This window comes from Phyllostomus hastatus, unplaced genomic scaffold, assembly GCF_019186645.2.
Source record: "Phyllostomus hastatus isolate PE091 unplaced genomic scaffold, TTU_PhHast_1.1 phas_scaffold_182, whole genome shotgun sequence".
Classification (NCBI taxonomy): domain Eukaryota; kingdom Metazoa; phylum Chordata; class Mammalia; order Chiroptera; family Phyllostomidae; genus Phyllostomus; species Phyllostomus hastatus.
This window is the reverse complement of record NW_025334013.1, coordinates 13,050,719-13,072,416: the sequence shown is the minus strand read 5'-3', so window position 1 is coordinate 13,072,416 and position 21,698 is coordinate 13,050,719. Positions and strand designations below refer to the sequence as shown.

General features: G+C 38.7%; 1 protein-coding gene across 3 annotated transcripts in view; it reads left to right on the top strand.

Annotated features, from left to right (window-relative positions):
- Positions 1-21,698, top strand: part of USP48 (ubiquitin specific peptidase 48) — a 68,463-nt gene that overhangs the window by 13,633 nt on the left and 33,132 nt on the right. The window contains exons 2-11 of one of the 3 annotated variants that reach the window (XM_045858903.1): positions 368-488; positions 1,454-1,610; positions 5,498-5,625; positions 5,943-6,067; positions 6,570-6,678; positions 8,883-9,016; positions 9,705-9,787; positions 13,800-13,979; positions 16,591-16,716; positions 18,097-18,246. In XM_045858903.1, the coding sequence (XP_045714859.1) occupies positions 368-488; positions 1,454-1,610; positions 5,498-5,625; positions 5,943-6,067; positions 6,570-6,678; positions 8,883-9,016; positions 9,705-9,787; positions 13,800-13,979; positions 16,591-16,716; positions 18,097-18,246 (1,313 nt within the window). Of the gene's footprint in view, positions 1-365; positions 489-1,451; positions 1,611-5,497; positions 5,626-5,942; positions 6,068-6,569; positions 6,679-8,882; positions 9,017-9,704; positions 9,788-13,799; positions 13,980-16,587; positions 16,717-18,096; positions 18,247-21,698 lie in introns of those variants that run through there. The other 2 variants (XM_045858902.1, XM_045858904.1) reach the window with 2 other exon arrangements.

Below are 21,698 nucleotides of genomic sequence, written 5' to 3'. Positions count from 1 at the left end.
GCTGCCAGTAGTTTGCAGTTATAAGCAACGCCATGAGGAGTGTGAGGAGTAACCTGGTGTGTTGGAGGTGTATCTTCAGGGTGAACTCCTAGAAATGAGATGGCTGGGTGTATACGTAGTGGACTTGTTAGAGAGTGTAAAATTCCTCTCAACAGGAATCCCACCAGGGTGCATTCTCATTAGCAGTAAACGAGTTGTTTTTCTCAGCCTCACAAACTGAGTGTGGCGGTGTACTTCCTCAGCTTTGCTAATCTCGTAGGCAAGAAGCAGATTGTTTAAATGGTGTATCATTATAGTTTTAATTCGCATGTCTCATATCATGGAACTGTGTATTTTAAAATTAAATTTAACTATATTTTTTTCATAGACGAAACTGCAAAGGAAATCCAAATTGCTTGGTTGGGATTGGTGAGCATGTTTGGTTAGGAGAAATAGATGAAAATAGTTTTCATAATATTGATGATCCCAATTGTGAGAGGAGAAAAAAGGTAAGCCATCCTTTTAAAGTGATTTTATGTGGTGTCCCTGTTTGTTCTGTGTGTTTTGCGCTTCTGATCAGAAATCGTGACTGAGTTCAGGTAACCTGTGCAGCTTTAAGATACGTAGTGGACTTAAGATTCTGAACAGCTTGGCTTGGAACAGTTCTTAATGGTCTGCTTCAGAATAGATAGTATGTAATCCAGTAAACCTTTCGATAATAGTTTTAGTTTAAATGCTGATTTTTTGTTTGCCGAACAGTGTATGTTTTTTTGAACTCTTTTAAGTCTCTTTAAAGGAGGTGGGAAATCAATGGAACAAAGCCCTTACAATGACATTACTTTGCTTTCTTGAGCTTGTATTTTTATATGTTATACACATAAGACATAGTTTTACTTTTTAGTAAACATTAATATTTCCTAATCATCAAGCCTGGCATTTACAAAATTGTAACTTCTTAGATATTTTTTTCTGTTTAAAAAGAATGATTATTTGTAAGTTTCAGGAATTCTCAATCTTATCTTTGGAAAAAGTCGCAGCCTACTACCCCTCTCTCCCGTCTCCCAGATCTGTAAGATAAAGAGGAACTTTTCTGGAAGTTTTACTTTGTCATTCTTCTGAATGTTGGCAGTGTGGGAATAGAGCAAATAAAAAACCTCTGTCCCCATGTTAAAAGTTGATGGAACGCACTGTTGTAGTCTTAGACTTCAGTGGCTGGGGAAGACCAGACGACTAGAAGACCAGCCCTGAGCCGTGGAGCTCTCCTGACCTTTCACTCCTGCAGTCAGCCCGGACAGGGCTTTTTCATCAGGGCGACGCCCTGCCCTTGGCCCAGAGTGGCCGAAGGTGCTATCCCATGTTGGCTGAGACAGTTTCAGTGAATTTTTAACCTGAAATTTAAAAAATAATGCTGTTTATAATTTTTGCATTTAAAGGAAGATTGGTTTTTCTAATGGTAAATTTTCTGTTTTCACAGAACTCGTTTGTGGGTCTTACTAACCTTGGAGCTACTTGTTACGTCAACACATTTCTTCAAGTCTGGTTTCTCAACTTGGAGCTTCGGCAGGCGCTGTACTTATGTCAAAGTACCTGCAGCGACTACATGATGGGAGATGATATCCAGAAAGAGAAAGGTCAGTGGGGGTGGTGCGGGCAGGGCGTGCTTCTGAGGACACTGCCAGCTAGATCACTTCTGAACCAAACAGAGGAAGGAAAGTTACATTCGCCGGTTCCTTCCATGTCAGGCATGGACCTGCGTCCTTTACAAACATTGTCAGGATTCAGAATCAGTTTTCTTTTCTTCTGTATTTTTATCCTTTATGTACAAAATGGCAAATATTTTTATGCAGTTTACAGTAACAGTTTCTCTAAGTAATACACTGTGATTGCAGTCATTATTTTCTGGTAATGGATAAAAACCCATCAACAAAGCAGACAGGGTTACTCTTTTGCCTAGTTTGTTAAATTGAAGAGTTTATTAAAATAAGCTGATTTAGGGGATAACCTCTAAAACTAAGATTAAATTTACTAACTTCGGCAAAGTTAGCCACTAATGTGCAAATTTAGACAGATTCAGTTTCAGACTGAAATTAGTTGTTTTGTTTTATTTTTTTAAGATTTTATTTATTTGAGGAGAAGGGAAGGGAGGGAGAAAGAGAGGGAGAGAAGCATCAGTGTGAGAGAGAAACATTGATCGGTTGCCTCTTGTACACACCCCGACTGGGGGGCTGGGGACTGAAACCACAGCCCAGGCAGGTGCCTGGACCAGGAACCGAGTGAAGGCTACTTGGTTGTTTTCATGCACAGAATGTGGCTTGTCATTCCTAGTTGGCACTAGTTTGTTTTGAGAGATTATTCTCTTTGAGATGGTACTTTCATGGAACAAACCAGATGTTTCTCTTTCTCAAAGTTGAGGGGTGGGGGGTGAAGGCAAGTGAGTGTCTAAGGCTGCATACACAGGTTTGGGAGCTCCACCTCAGGAACTTTTGACGCCTGCTTTCATCTGAAAATCCTGTGCTGTGTTTTATGATCTGACTGGGGCACCGTGCTAAATAATGTCTTTGACTCAGAGCGAGGAAAGCTAGGGTTCGAGGCCCCGCGTCTGGCTGCCCTCCAGACAGTGGCGATGCGCGAGAGTCTCGGTGCCCTTATCTGCGCAGCCTCTGCTTCGCAGTGCTCAAACGTCCTGCAGTTCTCTCCACGGGGCTCTACTTCTAGAGTTCTGGGTATTTACATCTAGGCGAATAGCGTATTAAATAGTTAAGGTAGTAGTGTGTGCAAAGGAGGAGTCCTGTAAGAGGGATCATTTTTTAAATTTTTGACTTTGTTTTGCTGAAATATAAACTTACCATTTAAATAACAAGTGAAAACTGAATTTCCATTTTATAAAATGATGTGCTGTGGCCAGAATTCTTTGGGTACTGTGGCTTTAATGTATATCTTCAAGAAATTTTTAGTAATTTCCTAAGCACATAAATTTTAGTATTTCATTAAGGTTCTTCACCTTGTTCTCTGATAAGAGAACATTTCTGCTGTTATCTGGACAGACACCATGTAGTCAGTGTAGTAGACAGGGTTTACATTGGGAACGGTGGGGTCTGAGTTCTGTTCCCAGCTCAGCCACTTTCATATTTTACGTATAAGAAAACCGGGGCGGGGGGGGGGTATGAGTTATTTAAGATCTTAGGGAGTATCTAACCTGTAAAATAAGAGCTGGAGTAGATACAGACTTATTTGAGTAGCCTTTAATAGTCTTCGAAGCCCTGCACCCCAGGAAGTAAGATTTTTATCTTTATTTTGCAAATGAAATATTGATTTCCTGAAAGTCACAGTTTTGGTATTGGGTTGGCCCAAAAGCCTGTTTAGTTTTTTCCATGAAATAAAAGACACTTAAAAAAATAATTTATTTATTTTCAGAGAGAGAGGAAGGGAGGGAGAAAGGGGGAGAGAAACATCCATGTTTGAGAGAAACGACAATCAGCTGCCTCTCTCATGTCCTCAGCTGGGGACCTGGCCTGAAACCCAGGGATATGTCCTGACAGGGAATCAAAAGCAACCTTTTAGTTTACAGGTCAACACTCAATGCACCGAACCACACCAGTCAGGGCTAAAAGAAAAAGTTTTTATTTTCACCAGTAACTTCATTGATTTGGCTACTTTGAGTGTGTTGGCCCTCCTCCACATAGTAGAATGTCGATTGTTCTCAGTTCCTGTTTTATTTTTTTTATAAATATGTTTCTGAGTTCTTTTTTTTTTTTTTTAAGGTTTTATTTATTTTTAGAGAGGGAGGGGAGGGAGACAGAGAGAGAGAGAAACATCAGTGTGCGGTTGCTGAGGGTCATGGCCTGCAACCCAGGCATGTACCCTGACTGGGAATCGAACCTGCGACACTTTGGTTCGCAGCCCACACTCAAGCCACTGAGCTACGCCAGCCAGGGCTTTCAGTTCATGTTTCTATTTGATCTCTCTCAACCTCACCTGGTATCCCTGACCTCGGAGCATCATCCAGAGAGAAATCTCCAGCACAAAACTTTGCAAGCCACTTTGGATTAGTCACACAGCACCTTTTCCATATACTGTACAAACCTTTTTCTTGCTTTTCAATTGCGTTTTTACCTTTCTTGAAATAATAAAGCATAATATGCCAATAATGTTATGTATTTTCTTCCATCTTCAATATTAAAATGGCTGCACAAAAATTCACCAGTTTTGATTTTTTTTAATGCACTTTGATGTGACAGCTGTCACAATACAATCTAACAAAATTGTTTTAAATGAAGTTAAAGACAACTAAGCACTACTAGAGACAACGTATGGAAAAAAACAAATGAACTTTCTGGCCAACCAATAGTAAATAGACATCAGGGTCCAATCAGGAGACAGAAACTGCATAATTTGAACAGAGAAAGCATAGGGGATTATTAGCAGGAAATTCAAGTAATGGGGGAATTGGTTAGTAAGACTTAACACAGGGCTTGAAATGATACGGGAGTGGCAGCCACTCCCCCTGGGGCTGAGGTCCAGACCTCTTGGGAGAGAGCACTGCCGTGGCTCACCAGGTGCCCGAAAAGGTGCTAAGAGGCCTCTGTGGGCAGGTGGTGGGGGGGTCTGCTTGTAAACTCTTCAGGGAGGTGCTGGGCCTGGGTGCTGGGTGCAGACCCCTTTGTGAAGTCTGCTGAAAGGGTGCCCAGAAGGTCATTCACAGGGTGGTCATTCAAGGGGAAGTGCCTCACCAGATGTATTCTGGTGTGAAGCTACAGGAGGTGCAGAAGGAACCTCCTGGCCACTTGTTGGCCCCAGGAACCTGGAGTCCACAGGAGCCTGGTGAGAGGAACAGCTGCACTCTCCTCTCCAGTGCCCCTGCTGATGGGACAGCCTTGTGCTGTCTGGCAGAGGAGGAATGTTTGCAGAGCTCATCTCTGTGATCACAGGGCAGGCTGAGAAGGGTGGATTTAGAGCTGAAAGGTAGTGAGTTGATAGCTGGCACAGAAGATAATACTCAAGTCTTTTAAGGCCCCTGAGATTTATGCGTCTGAGTTGCATACCTTCCCTCAACTCATTAAGATTTGTAGCTCAAAAATTCTAGGATTTTTAACAGCAAGATCTTCATTCAAGTTTGAATCTCTCTATGCTTGAGATTCCTGTCCCTTGCTCTCTTTGTGGCAGGTCCCCATAAATGAGATTTCATTAAAGTATTTGGCCATCGTATAAATGGTAAATAAGGTTTTTGTTTTCGGAATGAGTGTTTCAGCATGCTTTGACATTTTCTAAGCCAGTCACGATTGTGATTGTTGTAACGTACATATGGCCTCTTGCTTTTATGGGATGTCTGTAGACAGCTGTGGCTGCCTCGTTACTTCCACAAGACATGTGATTATTAATTTGTTTCTTTTGAAGTTTTAAAACTGTTATAAAACATTATACAGTTTGGATGTAAGGGTATTTAATCTTGTTCTCATGTGAAGATGAAATACATTTTAAAAAGTAGCAGTTTTTTAAAAACAAACATTTTTTGAAATAGATTATGAGCCTCAAACAATTTGTGAGCATCTCCAGTACTTGTTTGCCTTGTTGCAAAACAGTAACAGACGATACATCGATCCATCGGGATTCGTTAAAGCCTTGGGCTTGGACACGGGGCAGCAGCAGGTACGAACCTTTTATTTATTTTTTAAATATAGAAAGGTATCCAAGAATCCTTAGAATGTTTAAAGAAGGAAATAAAGTGAAATGCTTCCAAAATTTTTTTTTGTCTTGAATTAGAGTGTCTAGTTACTGTTCAGTTTATTATACATCTTCCTTGATCCTATTTCTAAAAATTCATATGTGGGCACAAACTGATTCAACATTAGAGCCAAGTTCAAAGTACAGATAGTTTCGGGAATATTTAACTTACTACTATTTGTAGCAGAAGTTGAAGAGCAAGATATGATTTTTCTTTTTATTAACCCAAACTTGTGTTGTAGGATGCCCAAGAATTTTCAAAGCTCTTTATGTCTCTTTTGGAAGATACATTGTCTAAACAAAAGAATCCAGATGTGCGGAACATCGTCCAACAGCAGTTCTGTGGGGAGTATGCTTACGTAACTGTGTAAGTGTGTTTCAGCTTCCCAAAGACACACTTTAGTCTAAGACAGTTGCTCAGATGTTACCTAATTCTCAATTCAGTTCCATGTTATAGCTTTAGCGGGTTATCATGGGACCTGAAATAGCTGTAGCAATACATTGCCATGGGAACGTGTAAACAACTGACTTGATAATTACGGCAGAAGCCATCCAGGTGTTGGGAACTGTGTCTGATTGAGCTCTTGCCATTTATTTTATGGCTGTGGTGTTAGCTGAGAGAGGAAGGTTGGAGCCAGCTGGAATACTAAAGTGTAAATGTAAAATACCTCTAAAATTTTTACCTAATTGTGAAATACATGACGTCACCAATCACTTTCTGTATTTTATTTTCTATATGGTATGAACACTTTCTGTGAAAGGGAACTGTGGTAATAAATGCTTCTTTCCATATTTCTAGGATGTAAGACAATAGAACTTCGTTGTTTTTCCCACTCTGATCTTAATTTTATCACTCTATTTTGTTATAGTTGCAATCAGTGTGGCAGAGAGTCTAAGCTTTTATCAAAGTTCTATGAACTGGAGTTAAATATCCAAGGCCACAAACAATTAACAGATTGTATCTCGGAATTTTTGAAGGTATTCAATTTTGGTGTATATGTTGTTTTACTCATTAGTAGTTAAATACTATTTGGAATAGCTTTTTAAAAATTTAATGGGTAAATTCGTTATTTCAACATTTTCTGTACATGAAGTGTCTCTGTTTATGTAACAATCTAGAAGGAACTTTGTAAATTGTAAAGTATTGAAGCAGGATGCATCTTAAAATAATTTTGGCTACTTCAGGTTAACTGTATTTTATATGTAAAGCTGAGTGTATTAATAACTTGCTGTGTGATTGGGGACAGTAGAGTATTTAAGGAAATTAAACTGTTACTGTAAGGTTCACTTACCTTTTTTCACTTAATGAGAACAAGAATGCATTGGATGTAGATAGCTTTTACATCAGTGTGGTTACTCTTCAGCCCTGCCACACCGTATTTCTGCTTTCTGTGTATTTAGATTTATGTAGTGATGGAAGTGGTTTCTTTTCGTTCTCAGTGGAAAAGCTGCTAAAAGGAAACTTTCGTTATCAAGGAAGAGTAGACACACAACATAGTAGATGAGCTTATTATAAAGCTTTCTTAAAATATTTTTGTGCTTTTCCTACTCCTTTAGCGCAACCATTAGCCCTTGAAAGTACTCGTTTATTGATTTCATTCAGCCCAGTATTGATTGAGTGGTTACTGTGTTCAGGCCCTGTTTCAGCTGTGGGGATCACCATACTGAGCAAAACAGACAAACCACTTTTGCCTGTAAGCAGCTTATAGTGTAATGATGTTGGGCCCAGGGAGGTTCAGTAGAATAAATGTAAGTAAATATATAGAGTGTCAACTACAACAAGTGCTATGGAGAAAACTAAAGCAGGAAAGAAGGGTGGAGGTGGGAGGGGTGAGAGTGAGGTTGGCTGCAATTAGAAATAAAATGACAGAAGGTGAAAGGGAGCCATGCAAGAATCGGGAGAAGAGTATTTTGGGTAGATGGAGTTCAGTGTGACCGAAGTGGCCAAACAAGGGGAGAAGGACAAGATGAAGTTGCAGAGCTGACGAGGACCATTTCACACGGGGCCTGGGAGAGCCGTGAGCACAGGAGCGTAGGCGTGGTGGTGGCGGCAGACCACTCCGGGTGCCGTCTTGAGGACAGGCTGATGGCGGGGCAGGGGCAGGGGCAGACAGGACTTGATGGTGGCCTGGACCAAGGGTCAGCTGAAGAGGTGATAAGTTGCATTTGGATTTTAGGTATGTTTTCCAAGTAGAGCTGATAAAATTTGCAGACTGGCTATGGAGAGAAAGGGAGGCGTCAGGGATTCCTGGGGTTGACCTGAGCAACTGGAAAAATGGCGTTGCCATAACTGACATGCGAAGGACTGGGAGGAGCAGGCTGGGAAGAGGGTTTAGAAGTTTGCGCGGGGGCATGGTGCCTTTGAGAGGTATGTAGTTGAGGGAGAAGTCTGGGCTGCGTAAAATCACCAAGGCACGAGAGAGACAAGCAAGGACTAAAGACCAAGCCCTGGAACGTTCACACATTGAGAAATCAGGGAGATAGGAGCCGCTGGCAAAGGATGCTGAGGAGGAGGACTTGCCAGTGAGCTAAGAGGAAAACAGGTGAGTGTGGTGTCCTGGCACCAAGTAAAGAAAGTGGTGGTGCCAGTGGTGTACAACCTACAGTAATCTATATCAAAAAGCTGTTACAGACACAAAAAGGAAAAATTGAAAAAAGAAACCACCATTAGCTACGACACTGAAATATCCTGCACTCTTTTTTCAGCTTTCTCTTGTGAATGGGGTTCAGTAATTTTAATCTGTGTGAGTGTGTATAAGTTTACATGTATGTAATTTTGTATTCTGATGCCCAGGTGTAGTTTGCACCTGGTTTCACCATTTTTAAATTAATTATGCTGCATCGAAATACATGTGATATTTCTTTTTACAACTTACTTCATTATAGTTCTGAAAAGTGGGATTATCAGGACAGAGGACCCCAAACAAGTATTTTAAAAATTAATACCTTTCGGGAAGAGGCACATCAATTTTAAATCACTATATACAAATTAATAGTGTCGCTGCTAAGCGGTTCCTTTTATCTTACATGTCCTTTAGTATTTACAGTAGTTTGATTTTTAAACAGCCTGAATGGGAACTATTAAATAAAGTAAAATTATGCTTTACCTCAGGGATTTGATGACTTTTTAAAAATCTTTCCGTCTTCCAATTTTGAAAATACTATGTCTTAATCCTTATCAGGAAGAAAGATTAGAAGGAGACAATCGATACTTCTGTGAAAACTGTCAGAGTAAACAGAATGCGACAAGGAAGATCCGGCTCCTCAGTCTTCCTTGCACTCTGAACTTGCAGCTGATGCGCTTTGTCTTCGACAGGTGAGTACGTGCCAGTGCCGGTGCGGGCTGCTCCTTGGGGGCTCCTGTGTACAGGTTTCACTGCAGACAGAGGAGATGATAAAATGATGATACTTTGCAACACAAGATTCGAGGATGAAAGTTATGGATGGAGCTTGTAATTTTGAAATGCCAGTATTTCATGATTTTATCACAAACTTATATGAAGTTGAGAACTAGAATGGTCAGTAGTCCTTGTTTTTTATTCTAAGAAATTATTGTAAAATGCAAAGGAAAAGCCGATGTTTCGGTAGGAGCTGAATTACCTTGAGACTCTGTATTGTATAGGAAGTAAATTTTCTACTCATCACGGCGCCCCACCCGCACGGGATAGATATAATGAAAATTAGGTGATGTCTGCACACACGCATTTCTTCTATCAAAAAAGCAGGAGCACCTCTGGTTCTCTTTTGTGATTAAATTAAAACCTCTGGAGATAAGTGTTGTTTTTGGAATTAACAGTTTCGATTCATACCTTTTAAGCATTTGATTTATATTGCCCAGTTCTAAGACCGTATTGTGTTTACTTAAAATCGTGCAGTTTTTTTAAGCAAGACTGCTAAACGAAATCTACCTGGCTACTGTTGAGTTTATCAAGGTAACTGACAGAGCTTATACATTGTTTTATGATTGTTTTAAATATAAATATAACTAGCTTTCTCTTGGTTAGGCAAACTGGACACAAGAAAAAGCTGAATACCTACATTGGCTTCTCAGAGATTTTGGATATGGAGCCGTATGTGGAACACAAAGGTAACGTTTTCACCAAGCAGTGATAATTACAGTGCGCAGAGTTTGTAACTTGCGATCTGCTTCTGATGAATGCAGAATAGTGCCACCACATTTTCTGCCTAATCTCTGGGAACAAAGGCTTTTTAGGGGAGCCAAGCTGTTACTTCCATTTCTGTAAGTACATAACAAAGATTAGATGATAGTTCATTAATATCTGCATGATTAAGGGTATAAAAGAATAAAATATGAAAAAGATATATCACCGTTCCCAAACCCACACTTGCTACCTTAGCGCCAATACCATATATGTAATTCCTTGTAAGAGTCTCCAAGCTGCCTCCATTCATGTCTTTTTTCTTTCAGTATTTTATCAAAAACATTCGGTGGCTTAATTCCAATATGTGTATTGTAATTCTTTTATTTCTTCTTGTCTGTCACCACTGGTAAGTTCTAGGATGCTATGAGATAGTTGCAGCAAGGAATAACTTACTACTTCTTCTTTTTGTAGTCTTTACCTCACTAAACAGGGTGATTCTTGTCAGAGAGAACTGGCATCTTGCCCTTACTTGAAGGACTGTTTTCCTTCCCTTGTAAAATTAATTGGGCTGCTTATGAAAGTTTTGATGTAGAAATTATGTAGTAAGCTCTGTCTCTTTCCATAAAAAAGGTTCCGGAGTCAGCTTACAACAGAAACAAGCCATGAAACAAAACCTTAAAAGAAATGACTGGGGAGGTTGGGGGGCGATGTGTTGAATACATAAGCTTTAAAGGGTTTGCTACTCTGTCAATACTGTGCTTTAGAATTTGCACCTCCCTGGAAAAAGGAAACTGCTGTCTATAGATTCTGCTGCTGGACTTTGTCCCTGTTGAATTTGGCTGAACAAGTAAACCTAACTGTCATTCACTTTATGCAGTCGTTTTCTTCTTGCCTCCTTTGTTCCGGTAATTGTTCGAAATTAGAGATGTCTGCTGGTAAAGTGGTCTTTCGGGGGCTGGAAATTTAGGAGTTGTAAAATCAGCACTTTTCTTGACTCCTCTGTATGGTTTTGAATAGTTCCTTTTGTGATTAAATTTGTTATATATTTGTCCTATTTATACTGTAAAGAAAATCGGGGATATTTATCAAATACACTTTGGTAGGTCTAAAAAACCCAGCAGAAATATTTAATTTTAGTATTTTTGTTTACTAAAGATAATAGTAACAAAATAGTAATTAAAGATAAACTCTTAATTTTTAAATAGAGAAATAAAAGTTGGCTTTAGAATTATTAGCTAAAACTGGTAAAAATTAATCTGGTAGTTTGTAGTTATAGGCCCGCCTTTCACAGGCTATTGTGATGTCTGCTCTACAGATGTACTATCTTATATAGGTGGAATACTAAAAACAATTTCATTGTAATTGCATAGGGTGCATTCTAGATAACTTGGAAGATTCAGAAAGCATCAAGCAGAGAAAAGGCACCTGTAATTCTATCACCCAGATAAGCAGTATTTGTATTTTCTTATATTCTTTTTTTTTTTTAAAGATTTTATTTCTTTTTAGAGGGGGAAGGGAGGGAGACAGAGACATCAATATCAATGTACGGTTGCTGGGGGCTGTGGCCTGCAACTCAGGCATGTGCCCTGACTGGGAATTGAACCTGTGATGCTTTGGTTCACAGCCTGCGCTCAATCCACTGAGCTATGCCAGCCAGAGCTGTATTTTCTTATATTCTTATTTGTATGTGTCTGCACATACATATCCACACAATGCCGAAGAGCTATGTCTGAAAGATTATCTGTTTTTAACAGGAGAATTGACTTGTTTCTTTAAATAGTGAGCTCACAGACATATAAAGATCTGCAGACTGATGGGTCCTCATTCTTTGCACGGTTAGCACCCAACTCCAGCTGAACTCCTGCTGTATTTCTTGGGGACTTTAATATCCCCGTCGACCACTTTGAGAGTGCGGGGACTGAATAAAATTCATAGAACTTTAAAATAAACCAGTTATATTTAAATATAGTTGTCAAAATATTAAAACAAATTTATGGTTCACTAATAGAGGTGCACTTTAAAGAAGAGGCTCCAGTGGCCGATCAAAACGACCGTAGTTCTTAAGATGATGAGTGTAGTGTCTTTTACCAGCAGCAATGGCAATGTGATAGGGAACTTGTTGTAGCATCCATTGGTAATAAACCCATAGTTACTGCCAGTCCTTCTAGGGCTTATTGTCATCATTAATAATCTAGGAAATACAGTTAAGAACTGCTGTTGTAGATGAGTTAATGCATTTTAAGAATATTTTAAAATATTTTTATTTTACCCAATATGGTACATTATTTTCAGTTGAGGCGGGTCAGGTGGGTTTTAGTCCAGCTATTAATCTGTATTACCGTGTCCCCTCCTGAGCGTCAGTCAACTGCTGTGTGTCCTCTGTGCCTGACAGAGTGTCCATCGAGTTTACTACCAGGTACATGAGTGATTGGCTACACCTGGTGACTCACTCCTTAGAGTTCTAAGGAAATTACAGTGATGACGTAGTCAAAGATACGTGAAAAGATTTTTACTACAAAGATAGTAATTATTGCTTATAATGTCCCTGAAATGGTACCAATTTAAGTGTTCAACAGGATGGGAGTTGTCCAATATAATGTGGTACTTGTACATAGCCATTATAAATATTTTTTAGAAGAGTATTTAATGATGTGGAAAGATGTTAATGATATATTTGTTAAAAGAAAACCTGCAGGTTTCAATATTAACAGTCATTATGTCTGTTGTGGGATTGCTAATTATTTTCTAATTTTTAATAATAAAACATGTAGTAGAAGTGATCTTTTCTGACATGTATATTATTTTCTCCCTATAATTGACTTAAGTTTAGAATCTTCAGAAGATTTTTTCGAACTTTAAAATACTTTGTTATATCTTAAAATGTAAATGTTCATTCATTTGCTGTTATTTTTCTATATGGATAAAGCCTTCTCTTATATAAACCACTGACATAATATACAGGCTGTGATTTGTAGGCTTTGTTTAGTTAGAGTAGAACAGGAACTTAGCCATTGCCAAGTAGCTCATTTGGTTAGAACATCTTCCTTAGTAGCTCATTCCAAGGTTGCAGGTTCAATTCCCAGTCAGGGCACATACAAAAATCAACCAATGAATGCATAAATAATTGAAACAATAAATCAGTGTTTCTCCTGTCCCCTCTTCCTCTCTCTTTAAAATCAATAAATACCAAAAAAATTTTTTAAAAAGAGAGTAGGAACTTAAAATGCTTATGAAGAAATCTGAGTGTAGAAGTATTGTAGATTTTTGTTTTTAAAGATTTTATTTATTTATTTTTAGAGAGGGGGGACAGAAAAAAGAAAGAAAAAGAGAGGGAGAGAAACACCAGTGTGTGGTTGCCTCTCATGCTCCCCCTACTGGGGACCTGGTCCAAACCCAGGCATGTGCCCTGACAGGGAATCAAACCAGGACCCTTTGGTTTGAAAGCTGGCACTCAATCCACTGAGCCACACCAGCCAGGCCTTATTCTAGATTTTTAATGTTTTCTGTCCTGTCATTTCCAATTGTCTTGCCTATACATATTTTAAAGGTAGGTTTTCTTAATGACTTGCCTTCAGTTTTTTCTAAAACATTTCTCTTTATACAAACAATAGATTTTTGCTTTTGCACTCATTTCTGAGTGTGCATAATTAACTTTTATAACAAGTTGGAGAATATGAACAGAATTTTCCTAAGTATATGACTCAGCCAGCTAATGCGGAAAGGCAAAGTGTGATACAGAGTAGCTTTGTAACCCTGAGTACCCAGAATGCCATGGCTTCCCATCTGTATATTTTACTGAGGGATTGGAGAGTTGATAATACTGTTCAATCAGCTTTCTACATTATTTCATAAGCTTATTTTTTTAAATCTTTAGTGATATGTTTTAAATTCTATCATGCATGAAGAATTATATTCATTATAAGTCAGGCTCAGGATACAAGAAGAAATATCCATTATCCAAACCTGTTTTCACTTTCTCCATTTCTCCTTCTCTAGGTGGGTCCTACGTGTATGAACTCAGTGCAGTCCTCATACACAGAGGAGTGAGTGCCTATTCTGGCCACTACATTGCCCACGTGAAAGATCCACAGTCTGGCGAATGGTATAAGTTTAATGATGAAGACATAGAAAAGATGGAGGGGAAGAAATTACAACTAGGGATTGAGGAAGATCTAGGTAAAACCTTTAAGTTGTGAGTGCCCTTTTAAAATATAAATCTTTTTTTTTTTACTGGAAGTATTTGTGATAAATTATTATGGTCCAAGATTGTTATGGACTATCAGGGGTATTTGCATTTCTTAAACACAAAATCTCTGAACCTCTGTTTATTAACAATGCTTGAAATTTTAAAAAGAAATTATTTTGCTCCAGAGGTATTTTCCAGTGTGTCATGTCTGAAGGCAAATATTTAATTATCAATTACCAGGTTTATTGTAGGAGAGAATGGTGAGTATTAAGCTGAAAATGATGAGCAGGAGATTTAACACAGTAGGATGTGTTGTCCGTTTCACTGGGTGAGGACATTTATTTCGGGGAAATGACTATAGCAAGGGAACTCTGCTCCAAGAACAGGGTCTGTTCCTCCCTGTTAAGTATCTTACCCCACCTCTGCGAGGAAGCTTTTTGCCATTTTGTAGTGATGAGATCTGCCTTAAAAAGAAGTTCCCGAAATCGTATCCAGTATGGAGCTCTTACCACCTTGGTTTTCTTAGGCCAAGGTACACATTTATTCCCTGAAGGAGTGAGTGGTTGGTACTTCCAATAGGAGCCGTCTTGGCTGAAGTTTCCATCACTTTCTTGTCCATATTTGTCACTGTTGGGTGAAGTTTGGACTGTGGGATCTAAACACAAGGAATTGGGAGTGTGTGTGTGTGTGTGTGTGTTTCCTGCCACTGTTCTTCGTCAGTGGGTCAGAATTCCTTTTCTTTCCAAGGTGTCAGGGAGAAGCCTGGCGGTTGGGGTTGGCTTTCAAGGCACATGGGTCATCTTTCTACAGATACTCATGTGGTGACTCTGTTCTGGTTTATTAGTTTGAAATCACACTTAGGTGCTAGCAGTCTTGCTCCAACTTTATACTCAAGTTCTTAACATTTGCTTATATTTTTTCTTATTGCGATAGTCTTACTAGGAATGAAATTGTCATGTAGCTTTAAATTGTAAGTCATTTAATTTTTGTTTTATTTGACTGTTCTTTACTGAAGTGTATTTAGTCTGTTTTATTTTTAGTCAGAGAATTGTAGGATTAAAAGCATTGTTCAGGCTGTCCTACCTTCTACTATAGGTAATCCTAAATTTTAAAGTAGTTCAAGTTAAAGAGATTCCACACCTATCAGGATCCCATTCCAGTGTTTTAATAACCTTATTTATATGCAGGTTACAGTGTAGCTTTCATTTGTTGTTTTTACCAAAAATAGAAAATTCTTGTTCATTAAGTTTCATTGTCATTCATTACCGTATTCTATTGTGAATTTTAATGAATCATTTTATTTTCTGTCTTATACAGAGTAATGAACATCTTAAATCTTAATACTTTTTAGTTAGAAATCACCAGCCTCTTTGCTGTACATGCTCCTGAGATTTTTAATTCCCTGTGACAGTGGTCCTCAAACTTTTTTTGGTTACGTATTCCAGGAATATGGAATAAATTTGTATTCCTTTACACATTTTAAAATCCAGCATTTTTAGTCAAATTTAAGTAGCTCTGAATAAAGTATTTTCTGACATTATAAATAGTAAAACTGCAATATCAGTCTTTTAAGAGAATCCAAGTGAAATGAAGTAACATGGAGATTTGATACTCATTTCATTCTTGTCAAAGATAAGTGAACTGGTGTGGGGGGGTTTTGTAGCGAGACATTTTTAGTGCTTCCCTTTTCTCTTGTATTGGTATTTCTATTACACTGATCCTAGGAATTTTATTCTATGGAATATACTGTTTTCTATAACCAACCATAAAGCTCAGTAGTTAAAAAGTTCTTCTGGATTGCACTTTTTAAAACTTACAAATATTATGACATAATTATTAAACCAATTTAAGTATGTCATAAGTTTGAAAAATTAAACACAAAGAAAAAACAGTAAATACATCTTTTAATGACATGGGTGAGACTTTTTTGTCACTGGGTTAGAAGTTATATGCTTTATAAAGTGACTGAGGAAGGGAAGGTGGAAACCATCAGTGACACCTCAGCTTTGAGGCAGATCGGTTTTGAGAAAAGTACATTGTGAATTGACGCTCTGGTCACTGATTTCCTCAGAACTGTGCACCCCTTGGGATGTGAGCCTGCAGTAGATATTCAAGCCCAGTTTGAAGTTCACATTCATGGGGTACACTTCCCATATAGAACACTACTGTTTCTACCTACTACTTAATTCTGCTCACTAGCATTTCATTTTTTTTTTAATGTGCCATTTTATTTTTTTGGACAATTAAATTAAGTCTGGATTTATTTTTATAATTTAAGACCAACATTCAAATAAAACTCAGTAGTACTAGTACTTTTTCCTCCCCAGGCTTGTGCTCATGAAAAACCGTACTTTCGTATCACTTTTTACCAATGGAATAGGGCAGGCAAGGGGGGAAGGGTAGTAAACTGTTGAAAGATTCAACATCTATAGCACCTGCTAAATTTGTGTGGTCTTTTAATGTTTTAGATCCACGTTAAAGTATCTTGAACGTGTATTTTAGGAGTTGTTTTCTATTCCTGTGTTCCTCCCCACCCCACATAAAAGAATGTACAAACTTTACATTCTAATTTAGTCATCTTTTATTTCCTTACCTCAGCAGAACCTTCCAAGTCCCAGACACGTAAACCCAAGTGTGGCAAAGGAACTCACTGTTCTCGAAATGCGTATATGTTGGTTTATAGGCTACAAACTCAAGAAAAACCCAACACAACTGTTCAGGTACCAGGTAAGCAATTTTCTAGGATTGTGTAAGGCAAATACTTTAAACTACTATGCTCAAAGACCAATGACAAGAACAGATTGCTTTTAATGGCTATTAATATGGGTTGATTGCATATGCTAAATATTGGTGAAAGTAGATATAATCACACGTTTTGCTTTAGTGAGTTTTTCTTTTGAAGATTTTTTAAAAAGATTCTATTTATTTATTTTTAGAGAGAGGACGAGGGAGGGAGAAAGAGAGGGAGAGAAACATCAGTGTGTGGTTGCCTCTCACGTGGCCCCCAGTGGGGACCTGGCCTACAACCCAGGCATGTTCCCTGACTGGGAACTGAACAAGCCACCATTTGGTTCACAGCCCACACTCAATCTACTGAGCTACATGAGCCATGGCTTTAGTGAGTTTTTTAATTAAAGACCATTTTGTTTATTTTTTTACATTGTTTTTATTGTATTTTTTCCATTACCATTTTACCCTCCCTATACCCTCTTCCAGCTCTACCCATCCATCCCCTGGCCCTCTAAAGTAGTGAGTTTTTGTTTTAAGATTTTATTTTATTTATTTTTAGAGAGGGAAGGAGGGAGAAAGAGAGAGAGAGAAACGTCAGTGTGGGGTTGCTGGGGGTCATGGCCTGCAACCGAGGCATGTACCCTGACTGGGAATTGAACCTGCGATACTTTGGTTCACAGCCCACGCTCAATCCACTGAGCTACACCAGCCAGGGCTTCTTTTCTTTTCTTTTTTTTTTTTTTTTTTAAGATTTATTTCTTCATTTTTAGAGAGAGAGGAAGGGAGGGAGAGCCCTCTTTCTCCCTAAAAACGAATAAATAAGATCTTTTTTAAAAAATTGAAGGTTCGTTTAACAGAACTATTCCACTGAAGCCCCTTACCCCCGACCAAGAAAAGCAAGGCAGTTTTTAAAAATCCTTCCGGTAATCAAGACATATATTTAGAGTAATCTGGTTTTCTTTTGTTCAATTTATAAAGTATGTGTGGGTTTAAGCCAGTTATTTGTAAATTTCCTAGATTTTAAAAAAGTAGGAAGCATTGCTACTGGCCTCAGACATTCTTTAGTTGCCATTTTGCCTGATGCTGTTCTGTGCCCTGTAGCGCCACCTATTTTGAAGTTGTCTCTCTGAACCATTTGACGGCTCGGGTTGGCTGATGCTGTCATGGACATCCAGGTGGGGCAATCACATTCCAGTGTCTGTCTCCAGTTCTACTTTTGCCTTCAGTTGGGGGGTCTCTAACAGAAAAGGAGACCTTAGTAGGAAGCTGCCACCAAAGTCTTAGCTAGTGTTTGATATAATTTAGAGACCAGCATGGTTCTATGTGTGAAAACTGGATAAAGTGTTGTGGGGTTTTTTTTTTTCCTGTTTCGAATAGCCTTCCTTCAAGAGCTGGTAGATCGCGATAATTCCAAGTTTGAGGAGTGGTGTATTGAGATGGCTGAGATGCGTAAGCAAAGTGTGGATAAAGGCAAAGCAAAGCACGAAGAGGTTAAGGAGCTGTACCAAAGGTTACCTGCTGGAGCTGGTCTGTAAGATATTCTGGGACAGCACTGTTGCCATTGAGTTCCTTGTTTCTTTTATGTTCACAGACATGTATGAACTAACTTTCCCTTCCCTGTCTTCTAACCCACTAATGCCCGCTTATACACTATAAAATTGCGATGTAAACCAGCAACGATTTGATGTGTAGCATTCCATTTACCTTTCATTATCATGTACTTTTACAAATGGGAAGCTCTTAATAAATTACAAGGTTTAGGTCAGCGCTCTGCATATATGACTCTTATAATAGATATTTCTATTTTGTGAGATATTAACTTGTTCTTAAAAATCTGATCGGGTTACTATGGATGCAGCTGACCTATTCTGTTTTCTTGTATAATCTGTACCCTCACAGCTTTAACAGGCATTCTTTTATATGAGCACTACTTTTTATGATACTATTAGATTACTTTGAAATTTAGTACCAAATATGATGCTAAGACTGGGAAAGCATTCTGCTGACCTCTGCTTTCTTAAGAATTGTCCCACATGATCCAGTTTATCCCTTTAATGTATATGTTAATACAAGTTTACCTAGTGCCTCAAAAAGGAAACAACTTTTTAAGGCGGATATGCCATTTGTAACAATATGCTGTCTTTGTCATTTCATAGACATGAATGCCCCCATGCCCAATTTCTCCTAAAAAAGGGAGGCAACTTAATCCTCATTTTAGAAAATAAATATTCAAGCATACTTGTACTTGTGGTTTTTGTCTTTTTGATAATCTTAATTTTCTATTACTGCTATAACCTTAAACAAAAGAAGAATATAAATTGCTAAATCTGGAGGGATACCTTTTAAAAGTTCTTTCTAAATGACATCTTAACTTGATTTTGACCTTTCTTTGTAATCTGTTACTGTCACTCTGTCCCAAGGGTTGGGATTGTCCTAAAAAATTAAGACTGAACTTAATTTTTACTGCATATGATTTGGAAATGAACATGTGATTCAAAGTTCTAAGTTCGTTCGTAGAAGTTGGGACCTGGAAATCTGTTTTTTGAAACGTACTCAGTTTCCGAGATTCACTGGACAAGATAAAAGGACTTACTGAGTCTAAAGTGAAACGCGCTTTGGAACCGCTCTTTAAAACGGCGCGGTCGGGAGGTGGTCCGTGTCGAGTCAGCACGTGCGTGCCGCCTCCCTCCGCTATCTCGTTCAGTCTGTGAGAACCGGGCTTATGTTTCTAGAATATAGTTCTGTTGAAAATACTTTTACCAGCTATAAGCTTTCCAGTGTTTTTCTTGAGTTTTTGCAGTAAACTGGCATGGCTCAAAGTCCATGTTGTCCCGAAATGTGAAATCCGAAAGCTGATGACCCTGATTTTGTGTTGCCACTCAGAGTCTCCTGGTTTGCGTTTTCTAAATTGGTGTGAATGTATTTAAAGAAGAGTTAGTTATCCTAAAATATAAGCCTCACTGGGAACATGAACCCCTGTGGCCCTTTTTATTTAAATTGAAATAAATTATCTCTGAATAATTTTAAATTTTCTGTAGACAAAGTCTGTTCAATATTTTTGATGGCTCAATCTTTCTAGACTTTGTAACTTTCCAAAGGAAAATTCCTTGTGTTCAGAATCCAGGCATTAAAAAAATTATAAATAACTTTGAACCAAAATGTACATTTCCCTTTGTTAAATATTTAATTGCTTTGTTGGTTTGTCAAATGCTGGGATTTTATATAGTTTGTTATCTCCAAATTGATAATTAAAGACAGTGCTCATCCCATGTGGTAAGTTGGTCTATCCATGCTTTCGGAAGGCGATGCTTAGGTAGTGTGCTGAATCACCAGAGCAGAAACATCTCTAGTGTAAAAAAGGCCTTCCACAAGCAGACTCTGCCGTAGCTGTTGAGGCGCAGGCTAGACCCTGATTCTCAGGGAAGCTCTGGGCAGAGACTGATACGTCTCTCTATAGTGAGGCAGACTGAGCGTGGAAAGGAAGACAGGCCTCTGTGACCACAGCCGCCCTTCCTCCTGGGGGTTTACGGCACACTGAAGCTGGTACCCTAAGTCTGGAGACCTGGCCGAGGATGGAGTTACATCAGCGTGACAGGCCCAGTCTCTGCTCTCTTCCTTCCTCTTCTTACTGTAAAACCACACTGTGATTTTTCTAGTCTTCATATAGTACAATGAATTTATATTAAACTACTCAAAAACCAAAACAGTGAGCTTTGCTCGGAAGTTTTCTGTGGGACTCGGGTAGGGGATTGGAAAGTGTTGTCTTGAACTAGCTGCCTTTGAGTCCTGGTATTGTGTGCGCCAGGGTTGTAGTTGCCCTGGGCTTCAAGCCCAACAGACCCTTCCTGGCAAAGAATGCATTTTGCTCTTTTCGTTTCCCTAGACTTCTTGTAGCGGTCAAGATTCTGACGGCATGTGTTTCCCTTTAGAAATACCAGGTACTGTGCCCCTCTGCTCACCCTCCCTCAGCCGTGGGGGAAGCAAGGACACCTGGGGAATTATTCTTAAATGTTGCCCTGTGCACAGTCCTGCTTTTCCTCCTTTGATAGCCTTCAGATGACTAAAAATTTTAATCAGTGTGTCTATATTTAGAAAAGGTTAGATATGTTAAAACTTTGATTTTGCTCTCTTAGAGAGGGATCGTGTATCTGCATTCTTAAGATACCTAATGTGCTCTCTCCCTGCCAGATTAAACTTGATTAAGTGGCAAATAAAATTGAGAGATATTTTAAATTTCATTAACCATATCATTATATATTGCGAATTGCCACAGCCATGTTACTGTACTGAATCTTAAGGTCTCCTCTTTTATATATTGTGTGAGTGTTTAATTAACTTTTCTATATCTCTTTTCTTCCAAAAAGCTCAAAATGCTTCACATATCTTATCTTTTACATTCAACAACATCCCTGTGAGGTAGGTAGAAGGCAGGTATTATTACCTTCATTTTACAAATAAAAGACTTGAAGCATAGAGAGTTTAAGTGACTTGCTCAAGTTCAGTTTCTTGGTGGCAGAACTTGGATTAGCCCTTGCTCTCAACTTGCAGTCATGAGCTCTTCCTCTGCAGCGGTGTCAGAGCTGATCAGTCAGAAGGTTCTCAGCTGATGACATGCAGTTTTAGCATGAATAAGGGATCCAGTAATTCCAAATTTTGTTGCCATAAACATTGAAATGTTTTATGGCAAACTGAAGGTGGGAGTCAGTTTTCTAGATTTGTAACTCTCAGAGAAGTATGAAATTGGTCAAAATGGGCTTTGAGTGGAATTGTCTCTCCCTCAGATCTCATCAGAAGTAGTACATAATACAAATATATAAATTCAACCTCTGTATGTTTTCTTCTATGTTTTATGCTGGGACTCACTGGAGATCTTTGTAAGTAATCAAAGCTGGCCCTTTATCTTTAATTTTGGCTTTTAGGGAACTCAGGGACTCTGTTTTCCCAAATCAAAACTCAGGTTGAGCTGTTTGGTTTTGCCT